We start from the raw sequence: 14,476 nt of genomic DNA on the forward strand, positions 1-14,476 counted from the left end.
CCTCAGGTTATTTCCAGTCAGTGATGTTTACAGCATACTTGGAAAGTTCTGGAAGTCAAGATAGAGAATTTTGGGACCATAAGAGATGAAGTTTCTAGACTTCAAAGGAAGCTCTGTGATTAGGAGCACTGTGAGGAGGGGCTGGGGGAAATGAGCCTAAACCAACCCCGGCAGGCTGCCAGGAGGTGGTGGCCTAGAGAGGTCACGGCGCCTCGCAGGCCAGTGTCATAGCACTGAGGCTGGAGGAGCAGGAGGTGTGAGAACCACACTCGGAGGAAGACTGACCTCGCTCACCGGGTCGGGGAGAAGCAGGCAGGGGAGGCGCTCAGAGGCCGGCGTGTCCTTACCTCAGGGCTGGAGTAGTGGGGGGGTTTGCTGCCCTCACTCTCGCTGGAGCTGCTCTCGGTCTCTGAGTCAGATCCCGAGCTGCTCTCCGAGTCGCTGGAGGAACTGCTGCCGCTGCTGCTGCTGCCGCTGCTGCTGCCCTTGCTGGAGGGCACGGAGGCCCTGCAGTCGGCCTGCGGGAGGCCGGCACTGTCAGCCCACGAGGCCCCGGGAAGGGAAGGGGAGGAAAGCCAAGTGAGCAAACACGCATACACCACCGAGCGAGCTGTTGTTCCACCAGCCTGCACATCTGTCAGCGACACCTGAAGCTCCAGAGACACCATCAAGGTCAAAGCAGCCTCACAGTTAAAACAACGGATGCACAGAAATTAAATTGGGAGTGAAAGTCGGTGCCACTTGGTAATCAGGCACTCGTCAGTGTGACTAGTTTGTGTGATCGTTTTAGAGGGGAAGGTGGTGTAACTGCAGGGGGACTGTTTCTATTTTGCTCCTGTTTCTGGGAATGGCTTTTCAAATGCATTCCCGATTCCAATCACCGACAAAAAGGCAAGGAAATCTAAAATGCTTGAAATGTTTTGTAAAGAACGAAAATGTCTGTTTGCTTTATTTTAGGAAGTGGGCTGTGAGGAAGGGCACAGTGTCCTGCTCTGTGCTCTCACGGCCTGCTGGAAGGTTCCGGAGACAGCGGGACCGACAAAGTTGTCTTGCTTCCCACCTCTTCCTGCCCACAGAGTCGAGTCCTGTAGTCTTTACAGGAGCCGGCTCGCTGTATAAACAGTAATTTTCCTTTGAGCCCTTTATTGAAGAACTGAAGATCCCTCACTCACACATTTGAAAATATTTTAGACTTTAAAATTCAACCCCAGTACAGTGGCTTATAGCAATACTATTTTGAATTATACTCGATGTTCGTATCCCTGCTGAAATTTGCCAGAAAGTTACATACTCAAATTATAGACTCAAAGAGAACAGGAAACATGGACACTTCTCATGGTAATTAATTAACCACAAAAATTCAAATCACACACATCCACCCAAACAGTGAGCCAAAAAGAAAGTTTCAATACTCACATAATAGTCAACATCTTCAAAGTCCTTTATTAATTGCATTGAAACACACCTGACTGTTTTTTTGAGGTCAAACTCTAAACCCAGAAAACGCAGTGACCACTTTTTAAATGTCGAGTCAGCAAATATCTGCTTGCCCCTTCCAGCTGGGACCACTGCTTCAACAGGATGAATGCGAGTGAAGGCCCAGGGCTGAGGGAGCTTGTCAGAGAGTTTATGGTCTCAAGTGCAAATCAGCCAGGACAAGGTAAAGGACCCTTTTCACCCGCCCCTTAAATCTTTGACAAATGCTTTGCTCAAGGACAGAGTCTCATAAATCCTCAGTGCTGGGGCAGGGATGGTGGGGGGGAATGTTTAAAACTCACTGGAACCTTGCTTCTCCCAGAGGAATGATAAGACAAGAAACTATCTTACAGGATGTACCTGAAAGTCAAAGCACTGTTTTGAACTGCAGGCTTAGGGAAAAATGGAGTTTGAACATAACCTTCCCTAGTGGTTTTTATTTCTTCTGCCAATGTCACGGTCCATACCTACTGTCTGACAAAATTCTTCAACGTCAGACAACATCTGCACCTTTACGCCTTGCCTGAGCTGCAACAATTCCTTTTCCAGCCTGCTGTTTGTTCTGGTGTTGAGTGAGGGATCCTGGATCTTTTTACAGAGGCTGGGAAGGGACGGTTAGTGATCAAAGGGTTGTAATATTTCTTTCTTCCCTTATGAACTAAAATCCATCTTTCCTGGCAGCTGAGTCGACATGGCTACTATCAATGGAGTCATTAAAAAAAAAAAAAAAAGGTTATTAGATTGTGACTGAACACGAACGGCTGGGATCCATGTTAACAGTGTGTCAGGAAGTCCCCCAAACACTGGGGGAAAACTCCAAAAACAAACAGACAAAAACCCACCCCAACCCAAACAAACCAACCAAAATGTAAAAACTCCCCAGAGCCAAGCAACACATGGTGGAGGAAAGAGGTCTGTCTCCCCGCCACACCCTGGAATGACATTTCCTGAAGACTAGGAAATTAAGAGAAATAAAGAGCATTTTGATTGGTTTTATATGATGGTCAAAGGCTTTGATCACCAAGCGGTACATTCTCCCACTTTCATTCCGACAACAAAGGACACTGAAGCCACTGCTGTGTGCACCTGGTTGCTGTGTTTGCGGCAGAGGCAGCAACGTGTGTGCAGCTCCCTGGGGCTTGCACCGCAAAGTGACTGTCTTTTGAAAAGCTGCACTTTAATTTCTGGGAAAACGGCCATTAAACAGTTCCTGTGCTGCCTTCCTTTTCTGACTGCTGTCCTATCGTAATGAGACCCACTAGCCCAGCAAGACAGAGTCTCTGATCTGAATTAGATTGGCAGAAAAGCCTCAGAGTTTTATGTTTTCCTTCCTTAAATTAGGAAATTGACTTAAAATGACAGTTTTACTGGCGTAATTATTATTTGTTTTTGAAACCGTCGGGAGAGCCAAGAATTTCAGGTTTTCTTCCTGCTTTGCTTTGAAGCGCTGTGAGGCCCCAGTCCTTCTGGAGTCAGGGCTGAATACATTCATGTTTCAATGGTCCCGGTGGAGACAGTGTCGCTGGAAGCAATCCACGTCAAGGATGGGGGCAGGCTTGTGTGCAAGGGCTCTGGTGGTTCCAGTTGTGGGATCAAGCTAACTACCCCTACCTGCAGAAAGCCTGCTCCATTAACTAGCCTTTTTGTGGGTCTCTGGGGGACAGCTGGTCATTCAGGACTCGGCACAATGACTGCTCTCGCCATGAGCACGTGCAGTTGCTTCGCCTCTGCTGGGGGAGCTGCAGGAGCCAGGGTGGCAGAATAAAGAAGCCGGGGATGGTCATCACTGCAGATGAGAACTAACAGAAGGATGGGCCCAGTTAAGCCAGGAAGGCTCTTTGGAGTCATGGAATCAAGAAGATGGAAAAAGACATATCAGACAGACCCTCCTGAAAGAAGACTTTAAGCTTTATATATTTAAAATTGCCAAGTTTGGTGTGCTTACTAGTTGTCACGTTTCCATACCAAAGACGCTAACAGTTCTTTCAACTTAATTTAAAAAGCAACTTTTTTCTGAAACGATAACATGGATTGACTTGACATGATGACACAGCATTGGACAATTTTTAGGAGAGTTCTTGGACCCTCTGCTATTTGAGGAACATGGTGCCACTGTAAACGTGTGGGCATGAAAACATCACTGAGGTCGTGGAATAAAAGGCTTTGTGTCACCAAACTTAGCACAGTGCCTGGGAATAATAGGTATTCACCTGTGATTACGAAATGAAAGAATCAATAGAAAAAAGTCTATCACTAGGTTAATGAGTTAAAGGAAAAAGGATTTAACCTTTCAAAAAGGTTACAATCTCTCTTTTCCAATAAAAAAACACTTAAGGGGATTTCAGCCCCTCTTGTGCTTTTCCAATGTTAACACCACTTCCTTGCACAGAATGTCTTTAAATGTACTCTAGATTTCATCTGCTATATAATATGAGCCCAGTTCTCCCCTGGATGGTTTATTTACTTCTGGTATTTTGATTTCATGAAATGTTTTGCTGGTTTTGTGAGTGGCCAAGACCAAATCCACGTTTGGGAGAGTCCCAGCTTTATTCTAAATGATCTGCTTCCTGTGTTCCCTCCTTTGGCTGCAGTGACACATTCTTTTCCGAATCTGGCCTGGGCTGAATCTGAATACAGACAGTAAAAGAAGAGATCTGGAACCTAAATGCCTGCATCTTACAGGCATGGGTGCTCCTGCCAAGTATATTGTGGGGTCTGGGTAAATATCCAAAGTTGTTCACGAGCTTTGAACTAACAAGGAACTTGGAGGCAGGCTCTGTGCCTAGTGGGCACTGCGTGGATGGCCGTGATGCCCAACAGCCTGTGGGCAACGCCACTGGGATGGACGAAAGGTTAATAATTTAGAAGAGGTCCCAGCTCCCTCTCATTCAATACTCCGGATGAACTCAACACATGCTTGACTTCTAAACTGTAATCGGTGCCCTGGCAATGGTGTTCCTTTATCGTTGGCATCTCTATTGATATGAACTGATCTAAAATTATAATCACATAATGAGACATGAAAATGGAAAGCTGGCACAAGGAGGTTCGCTGATAGGACTGCTGGTCTTGTACTAAATGTTTTTGTTAGCTCTGTAATACCTCCAGGAACAAGTCTTCTATTAAACACAGCTTTTGAAGCTCTTCATGGTCTGGCCTCAATCAAGTCTTCAGCCACACCTCATAGGGTGCAGCCCCAAAGCTTGTCTATAATAAATTTCTCACCGTTTTGACAACCTGTGTGCCTCTGCATGCGCTATTTTCTATGCTACGAAGCCCTCTCTCCCTTCCTTCTTCTGGGTACCTCCAACTCACTCCTCAGGACTTGGTTGCAAATATTACCCTATTCTGTAAAGTTTTTCTCAATTCCCCCAGGAAGAGTTAATATTTCCTCCCCTAAGCCCCTTAGCACATCACCTATTTTTCTTTTGTAGCCCTTACCATACTAAGGATAGGAATTATCTACTTTATCCTTGTATCCCCAGTGCTAGCAGGCGGTGCGGCATGAATAGGCTGTCAACAACGTTCAGCTGAATGAATGAAAGAAAAATGATTCTTGACACAGTAAGCCAAAGCATTTTATTACACTATGAAATAGCCTATGAGATGTTCATATATTCACATATGTCGTTTTTCTGTTGCCTTGGGGCTGCCAAAGATTTCATAAAACAGATGACTTAGAGAGCTACCATCTATATCACTGGTTGAAAATCCAAAACCTACAGGGGTCAGGAAAGTAGCATAAATGAGTGAAGTGTCCAGTTATAAGAGAAACAAATGCCTAACACACGATGATAAAGACAGTGGACCGTTGGCTCCCCAGTGGGAAAGTGTCAAGCTGGACAGTCCTGACTGGTCTACTTCTTCCCCAGGCCAGCGGATCTCTGCCACGCAGAAATAAGAGCCAGTGTTACCAAATCCTTCAATTTTTTTTTTTTCAGAGGAAGCCCCAAATCCTGATGTTTATATCAAATCTCCTGATTTTAAAATGCTAGTAACTAATTTGAAAATTTTTAACAATGAAAAGTTTCATTTTATTTTTTGCAATGAGACACATCTGTAGGTCAGATGAGGCCTGTGGGGTACCAGTTTGAGACTCGCTAATCTATGTCTTACTCTTAACACTTTCTGAAAGCCCAAGGTGGTTCCATTTAGAAGAGACACAAAGAGACCACAATCAGGAGTTTCGCCTCTCTCAGGGATTCAGGTTCGCAGGGACAAACAAGAGGTTAGCCAAATACACTTATTCTCTCAGCCCGTTTATTTAAACATCTAAAATTTTAAAAAAATTACTGATTCAACAAGAAAGATCTCAAATAAACGACCTAACCGTACACTTAAAGCAACTAGAGAAAGAAGAACAAAACCCAAAGTTAGTAGAAGGAAAGGAATCATAACGATCAGAGCAGAAATAACTGAAATAGAGACAAAGAAAACAATAGCAAAGATCAATGAAACTAAAAGCTGGTTCTTTGAGAAGATAAACAAAATTGATAAGCCTTTAGTCAGACTCATTAAGAAAAAAAGGAAGAGGACTCAAATCAATAAAATTAGAAATTAAAAAGGAGAAGTTACAACGGACACCTCAGAAATACAAAGGATCATCAGAGACTACTACAAGCAACTATATATGCCAATAAAATGGACAACCTAGAAGGAATGGACAAATTCTTAGAAAGTTATGACCTTTCAATACTGAACCAGGAAGAAAGAGAAAATATGAACAAACCAATCACAAGTACTGAAATAGAACTGTGATTAAAACTCTTCCAACAAACAAAAGCCTAGGACCAAATGGCTTCACAGGCAAATTCGATTAAACATTTAGAGAAGAGTTTAACACCTACCCTTCGGAAACTCTTCCAAAAAAACTGCAGAGGAAGGAACACTCCCAAGCTCATTCTACGAGGCCACTATCGCCTGGATACCAAAACCAGACAAAGATATAACACAAAAAGAAAATTACAGGCCAATATCACTGATGAACATAGATGCAAAAATCCTCAACAAAATACTAGCAAACTGAACCCAACAACACATTAAAAAGAATCATATACCATGATCAAGGGGGATTTATCCCAGGGAGGCAAGGATTCTTCAATATACACAAGTCAACTGATGTGATACACCACATCAACAAAAAGAAGAATAAAAACCATAAGATCATCTCAATAGATGCAGAAAACGCTTTTGACAAAATTCAACACCCATTTATGATAAAAACTCTCCAGAAAGAGGGCATAGAGGGAACCTACCTAAACACAATAAAGCCCATATACTATAAACCCACAGCAAACATCATTCTCAATGGTGAAAAACTGAAAGCTTGTCCTCTAAGATCAGGAACAAGACAAGAATGTCCACTCTCACCACTATTATTCAAAATAGTTTTGGAATTCCCGACCTTGGCAATCAGAGAAGAAAAAGAAATAAAAGGAACCCAAATTGGAAAAGAAGTAAAGCTGTCACTGTTTGCAGATAACATGACACTATACATAGAAAATCCTAAAGATGCTACCAGAAAACTGCTAGAGCTCATCAATGAACTTGGTAAAGGTGCAGGATACAAAATTAATACACAGAAATTTCTTGCATTCCTATACACTAACAGTGAAATATCAGAAAGAGAAATTAAGGAAACAATCCATTTACCATTGCATCAAAAAGAATAAAATACCCAGAAATAAACTACCTAAGGAGGCAAAAGACCTGTACTCATAAAACTGTAAGATACTGATGAAAGAAATCAAAGATGTCACAAACAGATGGAGAGATATACCATGTTCTTGGATTGGAAAAATCAATATTGTAAAAATGACTATACTACCCAAAGCAATCTACAGAGTCAATGCAATCCCTATCAAATTACCAATGGCATTTTACACAGAATTAGAACAAAAAATTTTACAATTTGTGTGGAAACACAAAAGACCACAAATAGCCATAGTAATCTTGAGAAAGAAAAATGGAGCTGATTTTAGACTATACTACAAAGCTACAGTAATCAAAACAGTATGGTACGGGCACAAAAACAGAAATATAGAACAATGGAACAGGATAGAAAGCCCAGAGATAAACCCACGCTCCTATGGTCACCTAATCTACGACAAAGGAGGCAAGGATATACAATGGAGAAAAGACAGTCTCTTCAATAAGCAGTTCTGGGAAAACTGGACAGCTACATGTAAACAAATGAAATTAGAACACTCCCAAACATCAAACACAAAAATAAACTCAAAATGGATTAAAGACCTAAATGTAAGGCCAGATACTATAAAACTATTAGAGGGAAACATAGGCAGAACACTCTTTGACATAAATCACAGCAACATCTTTTTGATCCACCTCCTAGAGTAATGACAATAAAAACAAAAATAAAAAATGGGACCTAATGAAACTTAAAAGCTTTTGCACAGCAAAGGAAACTATAAACAAAACAAAAAGACAACCCTCAGAATGGGAGAAAATATTTGCAAATGAAGCAACTGACAAGGGTTTAATCTCCAAAATATATAAACAGCTCATGCAACTCAATATCAACCAACAAAACAACCCATTCAAAAAATGGGTGGAAGATCTAAATAGACATTTCTCCAAAGAAGACATACAGATGGCCAAAAAGCACATGAAAAGATGCTCAACATCACTAATTATTAGAGAAATACAAATGAAAGCTACAATGAGGTTTCACCTCACACCAGTCAGAATGGCCATCATCAAAAAATCTACAAACAATAAATGCTGGAGAGGGTGTGGAGAAAAAGGAACCCTCCTACACTGTGGGTGGGAATGTAAATAGGTACAGCCACTGTGGAGAACAGTATGAAGGTTCCTTAAAAAACTAAAAATAGGGCTTCCCTGGTGGTGCAGTGGATGAGAGTCCGCCTGCCAATGCAGGGGATGTGGGTTCGTGCCCCGGTCCGGGAAGATCCCACATGCAGCGGAGCGGCTGGGCCCGTGAGCCATGGCCGTTGAGCCTGAGCGTCCGGAGCCTGTGCTCCGCAACGGGAGAGGCCACAACAGTGAGAGGCCCACATACCACAAAAAAAAAACCAAACTAAAAATAGAGCTACCATATGATCCAGCAATCCCACTCCTGGGCATATATCTGGAGAAAATCATAATTCGAAAAGATACATGCACCCCAATGTTCATTGCAGCACTATTTACAATAGTCAGGACATGGAAGAAAGCTAAATGTCCATCAACAGAGGAATGGATAAAGAAGATGAGGTACATATATATAATAGAATATTACTCAGCCATAAAAAAGAATGAAATAATGCCATTTGCAGCAACATGGATGGACCTAGAGATTTTCATACTGAGTGAAATAAGTTAGACAGAGAAAGACAAATATCATATGATATTGCTTATATATGGAATCTAAAAAAAATGATACAATGAACTTATTTACAAAACAGAAACAGAGTCACAGATGTAGAAAACAAACCTATGGTTACCAGGGGATAAGGGGGAGGAGAGATAAATTGGGAGACTGGGATGGACATATACACACTACTATATATAAAATAGATAACTAATAAGGACCTACTGTATAGCACAGGAAATTCTACCCAATACTCTGTAATGACCTATATGGGAAAAGAATCTAAAAAAGAGGGGATATATGTATAACTGAATCGATTTACTGTACACTGGGAACTAACACAACATTGTAAAGGAACTATACTCCACTAAAAATTTTTTTTAAATTTATCAAGTGGAAAGGAACCCTCTCTCAGTACTTCCAACCTCCAGCTCTGATTAATTGTATCAAAAGATGATGAATGAAACAACCAAGCAGGTCTCTTCTATAGTCACTGCCCATTTTATCACCCAGTCAAATTAGGCATTACTTAATTTAGTTAAAAACCATTATTGTGGAAATTAAGCCCTGATTTTAAAAGTCTGTGTACCAAAGCTAGAAAGAACAGGTATATAGATAGCCTTGTGAGAAAAATGACTCAAATAAGTGCGGTTCTAAAAATGTTAAGGATTAAAAGGTGGGTGGTTCTTTAAATTTATGTTCAGAGTAAATGGCATGGGGGTGAGGGATGATACTGGTGTGACCTTTGCTGATAATTCACTTGGTGCCAGGTACCGCAGAGCCATAGCATGTGTGTGTGTGCGTGTGTGTGTGTGTGTGTGTGTGAGAGAGAGAGAGAGAGAGAGAGAGAGAGAGAGGTTGAGAGAGAGAGGGAGAGAGAGAGAGAGAGAGAGAGGAGGGACTTGATAGACACTCAGCCAGGCAGAGAGCTTGGAACAGAGGAGTCAGCTTCTCCCAGGAGAAAAGTGTAACTGTCAGAAACCATACAGAATCATAAAAAGTAGATGAAATCAGCTATGAGAAACTGTAATGCGAGTTACAATACCACTTGTTGACAATGCAAAAACTGCACATTTTTCATTAATCTACAAAATCAAACAAAGAAAAGTTCTACAAATAAATCAGAATGGAGCACCCAGACCCCAGGGGAGGACGACAGCCACATCCCAACACAAAATAGCAACTCAGGACAACGGACAATACCTCCCTCGAGACCAGAGACCCTCAAGATTTCTGTAGTTGTTACTTTATGCCTTGGTCTCCTTCTTACAGGGTAGGTATTATTCTGTCTCCTTCTAAGTAGGGACAATAAGGATCCTAATAAGGGACAGAGCTGAGATTCTACTTCTAGAAATTTACCCTATGAAAATAATCAGGTATGTTTAAAAACATTTATCTACAAGGTTATAGGCTCTTACGCTATTTGCAATAGGAAAGGATTTGTAAACAACCAAAATGCCCAACACTAGGGGATTATACACCCTTATGAGAATACTTTTCAGTACTATGTAGTCATTATAAACATATTAGAGTGGGCTTCCCTGGGGGCGCAGTGGTTGAGAGTCCGCCTGCCGATGCAGGGGACACGGGTTCGTGCCCTGGTCCGGGAGGATCCCACATGCCACGGAGCGGCTGGGCCCGTGAGGCGTGGCCGCTGAGCCTGCGCGTCTGGAGCCTGTGCTCCGCAGCGGGAGAGGCCACAACAGTGAGAGGCCCACATACCGCAAAATAAACAAACAAACAAAAAATCCAAAAAAAACCGTATTAGAACAGAATATTTACTGTTGTGAAAAATTCTCACTCTGTATTTGTGAAGCAATGGGCTTTCCAGTCATCTGAGGGCAGAGAAATAGATCAGGACTACTTAAGTGTTAAACCCTGCTTTTTCCCTGGGACAGAGGATGGGGTTTCGCTGACTCAGGGTTTTGCTTAAGAATCAGAGGGTCCCACTGTCTGTAAACAGGCTCTGACATGGGATTATTAAGAACGCAGACTGTGTAAGTCTTCTTGACTGGATATGTGAGGTCCAAGCGTAAAAGGGTTGAGGTGTAAGTACTGTTACAACCTCCAAGGGCACCTGGGGTACACCCGTTCCAGCTTGGTCTCAGCTGTGTTTCTGAATTCTTTGCCAAATTAGGGGAGGACCTCACAGGATATCTGTACATGGTCTTTCCCTGACAGTCTGCTGGCTACAAAGTAGCATGATCGTAATTCCATAAGAAATTTATACAGAGAAAAAAACACTGTAAGGATATATACTCAAATGTTAACTGTGGATACTTCCTGATGGTGGAATTACAAGGATAAATATTTTGTGAACTTTCTTATTTTTTCCAGTTCTTCATTTTTTCACCGACAGAACATATGCTACCTTTTAAATGTCTATTTCATCGTGGAAGGTGATTCGACTACTATATGATTGAATTTAGCTTGCGACTATTTTAGCTAGCATTTGGGGAAGATCTATGTTTATAGGTGAACTTGACATATGTTTACATTGATCTGTTTTATATTTGCGGGCAATTTTTGGCAGGTTTTGCATCACGGTGGTTTTAGCTGAAAGGAATATATTGGAGAGTGTTTTACCTTTCATAGTGTTCTGTCTATAAGAAAAGCTTATCTAGTATGAGAATTATCTGTTCCTTGAAAGTTTAGAACTTATCGCCAGTAATAACACCTTAGAATGGCAGGTCTTTGGTTTATTTTACAATTTATTTCTTGGTTTGTCCATTTCTTGTCAATTCTGTTCATTTGTTTTCAAAAAATTCTATTTAATTTATATTTTCAAGTTTATTCTACAAAATTTATATAATAGTCTCTTAAAATAAAAAATTGTATTTATTCTAAATTTTGTTTTCTCTCCCCTTTTTCTTTATTATATTTTGCCAAGGGTTTGTCTATTTTATATTATTTTCAAAGAAACAGCTCTTGATCTATATAATAATTGGACTATTTTCTGGCCTTGCTTCCTTCTACATTTTTCAGGATTATTTTATACTACTTTTATAAACTTCTTGAGTTGTTCATCTCGGCTATTAAAAAAGCTATTTATTTATTTATTTGGCTGCACTGGGTATTAGTTGTGGCACATGGGATCTTTTAGTTGCGGCATACGAACTCTTAGTGTGGCGTGTGGGATCTAGTTCCCTGACCAGGGATCAAACGTGGGCCCCCTGCACTGGGAGCGTGGAGTCTTAGCCACTGGACCACCAGGGGAGTCGCTATCTTGGCTATTTTTATTCTTTCTTAATAACGGAAGCTTTGGGAACCATCATTTTGCCTTTGAACGTTCCTATGGTTGCAGGCGATCGTCCTCATTATGCTGTGTTTTTCATTTCTTTACTTTCTAAATAGATTGTTGTAGTAGTTTCAAATCTTCCTTTTTTTTTTTTTTTTTTGCAGTACGTGGGCCTCTCACTGTTGTGGCCTCTCCCATTGCAGAGCATAGGCTCAGCGAGCCCGCTCCGCGGCATGTGGGATCTTCCCTGACCGGGGCACGAACCCATGTCCCCTGCATCGGCAGGCAGACTCTCAACCACTGCGCCACCAGGGAAGCCCTCAAATCTTCCTTTAATCAAATAGTTATTTAGAAGATTGCTCTTCAGTACCAGATGACAATGAAGAAGGATAAACATTATGTTTAGGTCCAAAAATAAGCATGGGGGATATAGTTTAGCCTATGTAAAAACTTCAGGCAGGATGGTGGCTTCAGCCTGAAGGGGGACTCCAAGGGCTCAGGTAAGACAATCTGTTAAAGGTAAGAAAAAAGGGGCAGGGAACTAGGATGGGAGTAGGGAATGGCTTGGGGAAGGGATTAAGGTCATAGAGAAGACTTATTCAGCATGGCACATATCCTAAGGTCTCTGAAAATTTCTGCTGGTCTTAGGGGAGGATAAAAGTCAACAGAACTTGCCACATTCAGCAGGAGAGAAATCCAGTAATACAGGAGGTCTATAAACTTGGACATAAATCATGCCTCATATTTCAAAGCTGATCCCGTGGTAGCATACGGAATACTTTGTGTTACAAGCCAAAGAAACCAGAAATCCTCCTGACCAGTCAATGGGGCCATTTACATAGTTCTATCAAGGAATGAAGAACTAATGCCCAAATTCCAATTTTATGAAAGGCTTTGGAACATAAGGCTTGATCATCAATTTCAAACACCAGAGAGCACAGATGTCACCTCATGGGGCCCTTGTCATGTTCCAGATTTCTGACCTTTATGATATCAAATGTTACAAATGACAGTAAGCCATTAATTCTTTTTTTTTAAATTTTATTTATTTTTGGCTGCATTGGGTCTTCGTTGCTGCATGCAGGCCTTCTGTAGTTGCGGTGAGTGGGGGCTACTCTTCGTTGCAATGCACGGGCTTCTCATTGCGGTGGCTTCTCTTGTTACGGAGCACAAGCTCTAGGTGTGTGGGCTTCAGTAGTTGTGGTGCGCTCAGTAGTTGTGGCTCGCAGGTTCTAGAGCTCAGGCTCAGTGGCGCATGGGCTTAATTACTCCACTGCATGTGGGATCTTCCCGGACCAGGGATTGAATCTGTGTCCCCTGCACTGGCAGACAGATTCTTAATCACTGCACCACCAGTGAAGTCCCGCCATTAATTCTTAACCAGCTGTCTGGTGCTCTGCTTCCTTAGCTTAGAGGGCTGCCATGGTTTGGGAAATCTGTTTGAACAGCACCAAAACATTCCTTTAGGATCCCTGAGGTTACAGCATTACTGCCCAACTAATAATACTTGCTAAGGGATGTCAGTTCTTCTGTTCTGGGGTCAGCCCTGCTTTTGGATTTACTTGATTTTCTTTTTAGGGATGGGTGAAGAATTTTCTCTTCCAGATGAACCAAGAGAAAAAAAAGTTATTGCTTGGAGTTCTGGGTCATATTTGGAGCAAAGTTTTACTTTCAGTTGACTAAAGACCTACTAACAGTTGACTAAAGACCAAAGAGGATGACATTTCACAAATAAAGGAAAAATACAATAATGTACAAATATTCATTGGTTCCCAAATAGTCCTGGACCTGTTGATATTTTTTTCTGTTTCTAAAATATTTAATTAGTTTACTTTAAAATAAAGGCCTGTTGGAGAACATTCTCCACCCAGCTATCTTCTCTGGACTGAAGGCTTTGAATGATCAAACCCGGGCCCCCTGCATTGGGAGCACGGAGCCTTACCCACTGGACCACCAGGGAAGTCCCATCTATGTTTAATCTTCTGAGGAACTGTCAGACGGCTTTCCAAAGCAGTTGTTCCATTCTTCATTCCCAGCAGAAGGGTGTGAGGGTTCTAATTTCTCTACATGCCTGCCAACACCTGTGACTGTCCATCTTTATGGTTCTAGCCATGGTGGTAGGTGTGGAGTAGGAACTCATTGTGACTTTGTTGTGCGTCTGTCTCATGATATTGAGCATCTTTTCATGTACTTATTGGCCACGTGTGTGTCTTCTTTGGACAATGTCTATTTAAGTCCTTTGCCCTTCAAAAATTCTTCATTAATGAATTATAATAGTTCTTTATATAATCTAAATAAAAGTCCCTTGTCAGATATACAATTTGAAAATATTTTCTCCTGCATGTGGGTTGTCTTTTCCCTTTCTTGATGATATTGTTTGCAGCAAAAACACTTTAATTTGGATATAGTCCAATTAATCTAATTTCTTGTCC

General features: G+C 41.6%; 1 protein-coding gene across 1 annotated transcript in view; it reads right to left on the reverse strand.

The window, feature by feature from the left end:
• AFF3 (ALF transcription elongation factor 3) overlaps positions 1 to 14,476 on the reverse strand; it is a gene marked incomplete at both ends in the record, with an annotated part of 555,587 nt that overhangs the window by 45,635 nt on the left and 495,476 nt on the right. Inside the window, one exon of the mRNA XM_082851313.1 lies at positions 348 to 534. Within this exon, the coding sequence (XP_082707439.1) occupies positions 348 to 534 (187 nt within the window). The remainder of the gene's footprint in view (positions 1 to 347; positions 535 to 14,476) is intronic.

Source organism: Leucopleurus acutus (assembly GCF_964270905.1).
Source record: "Leucopleurus acutus genome assembly, chromosome: 12".
Taxonomy (NCBI): domain Eukaryota; kingdom Metazoa; phylum Chordata; class Mammalia; order Artiodactyla; family Delphinidae; genus Leucopleurus; species Leucopleurus acutus.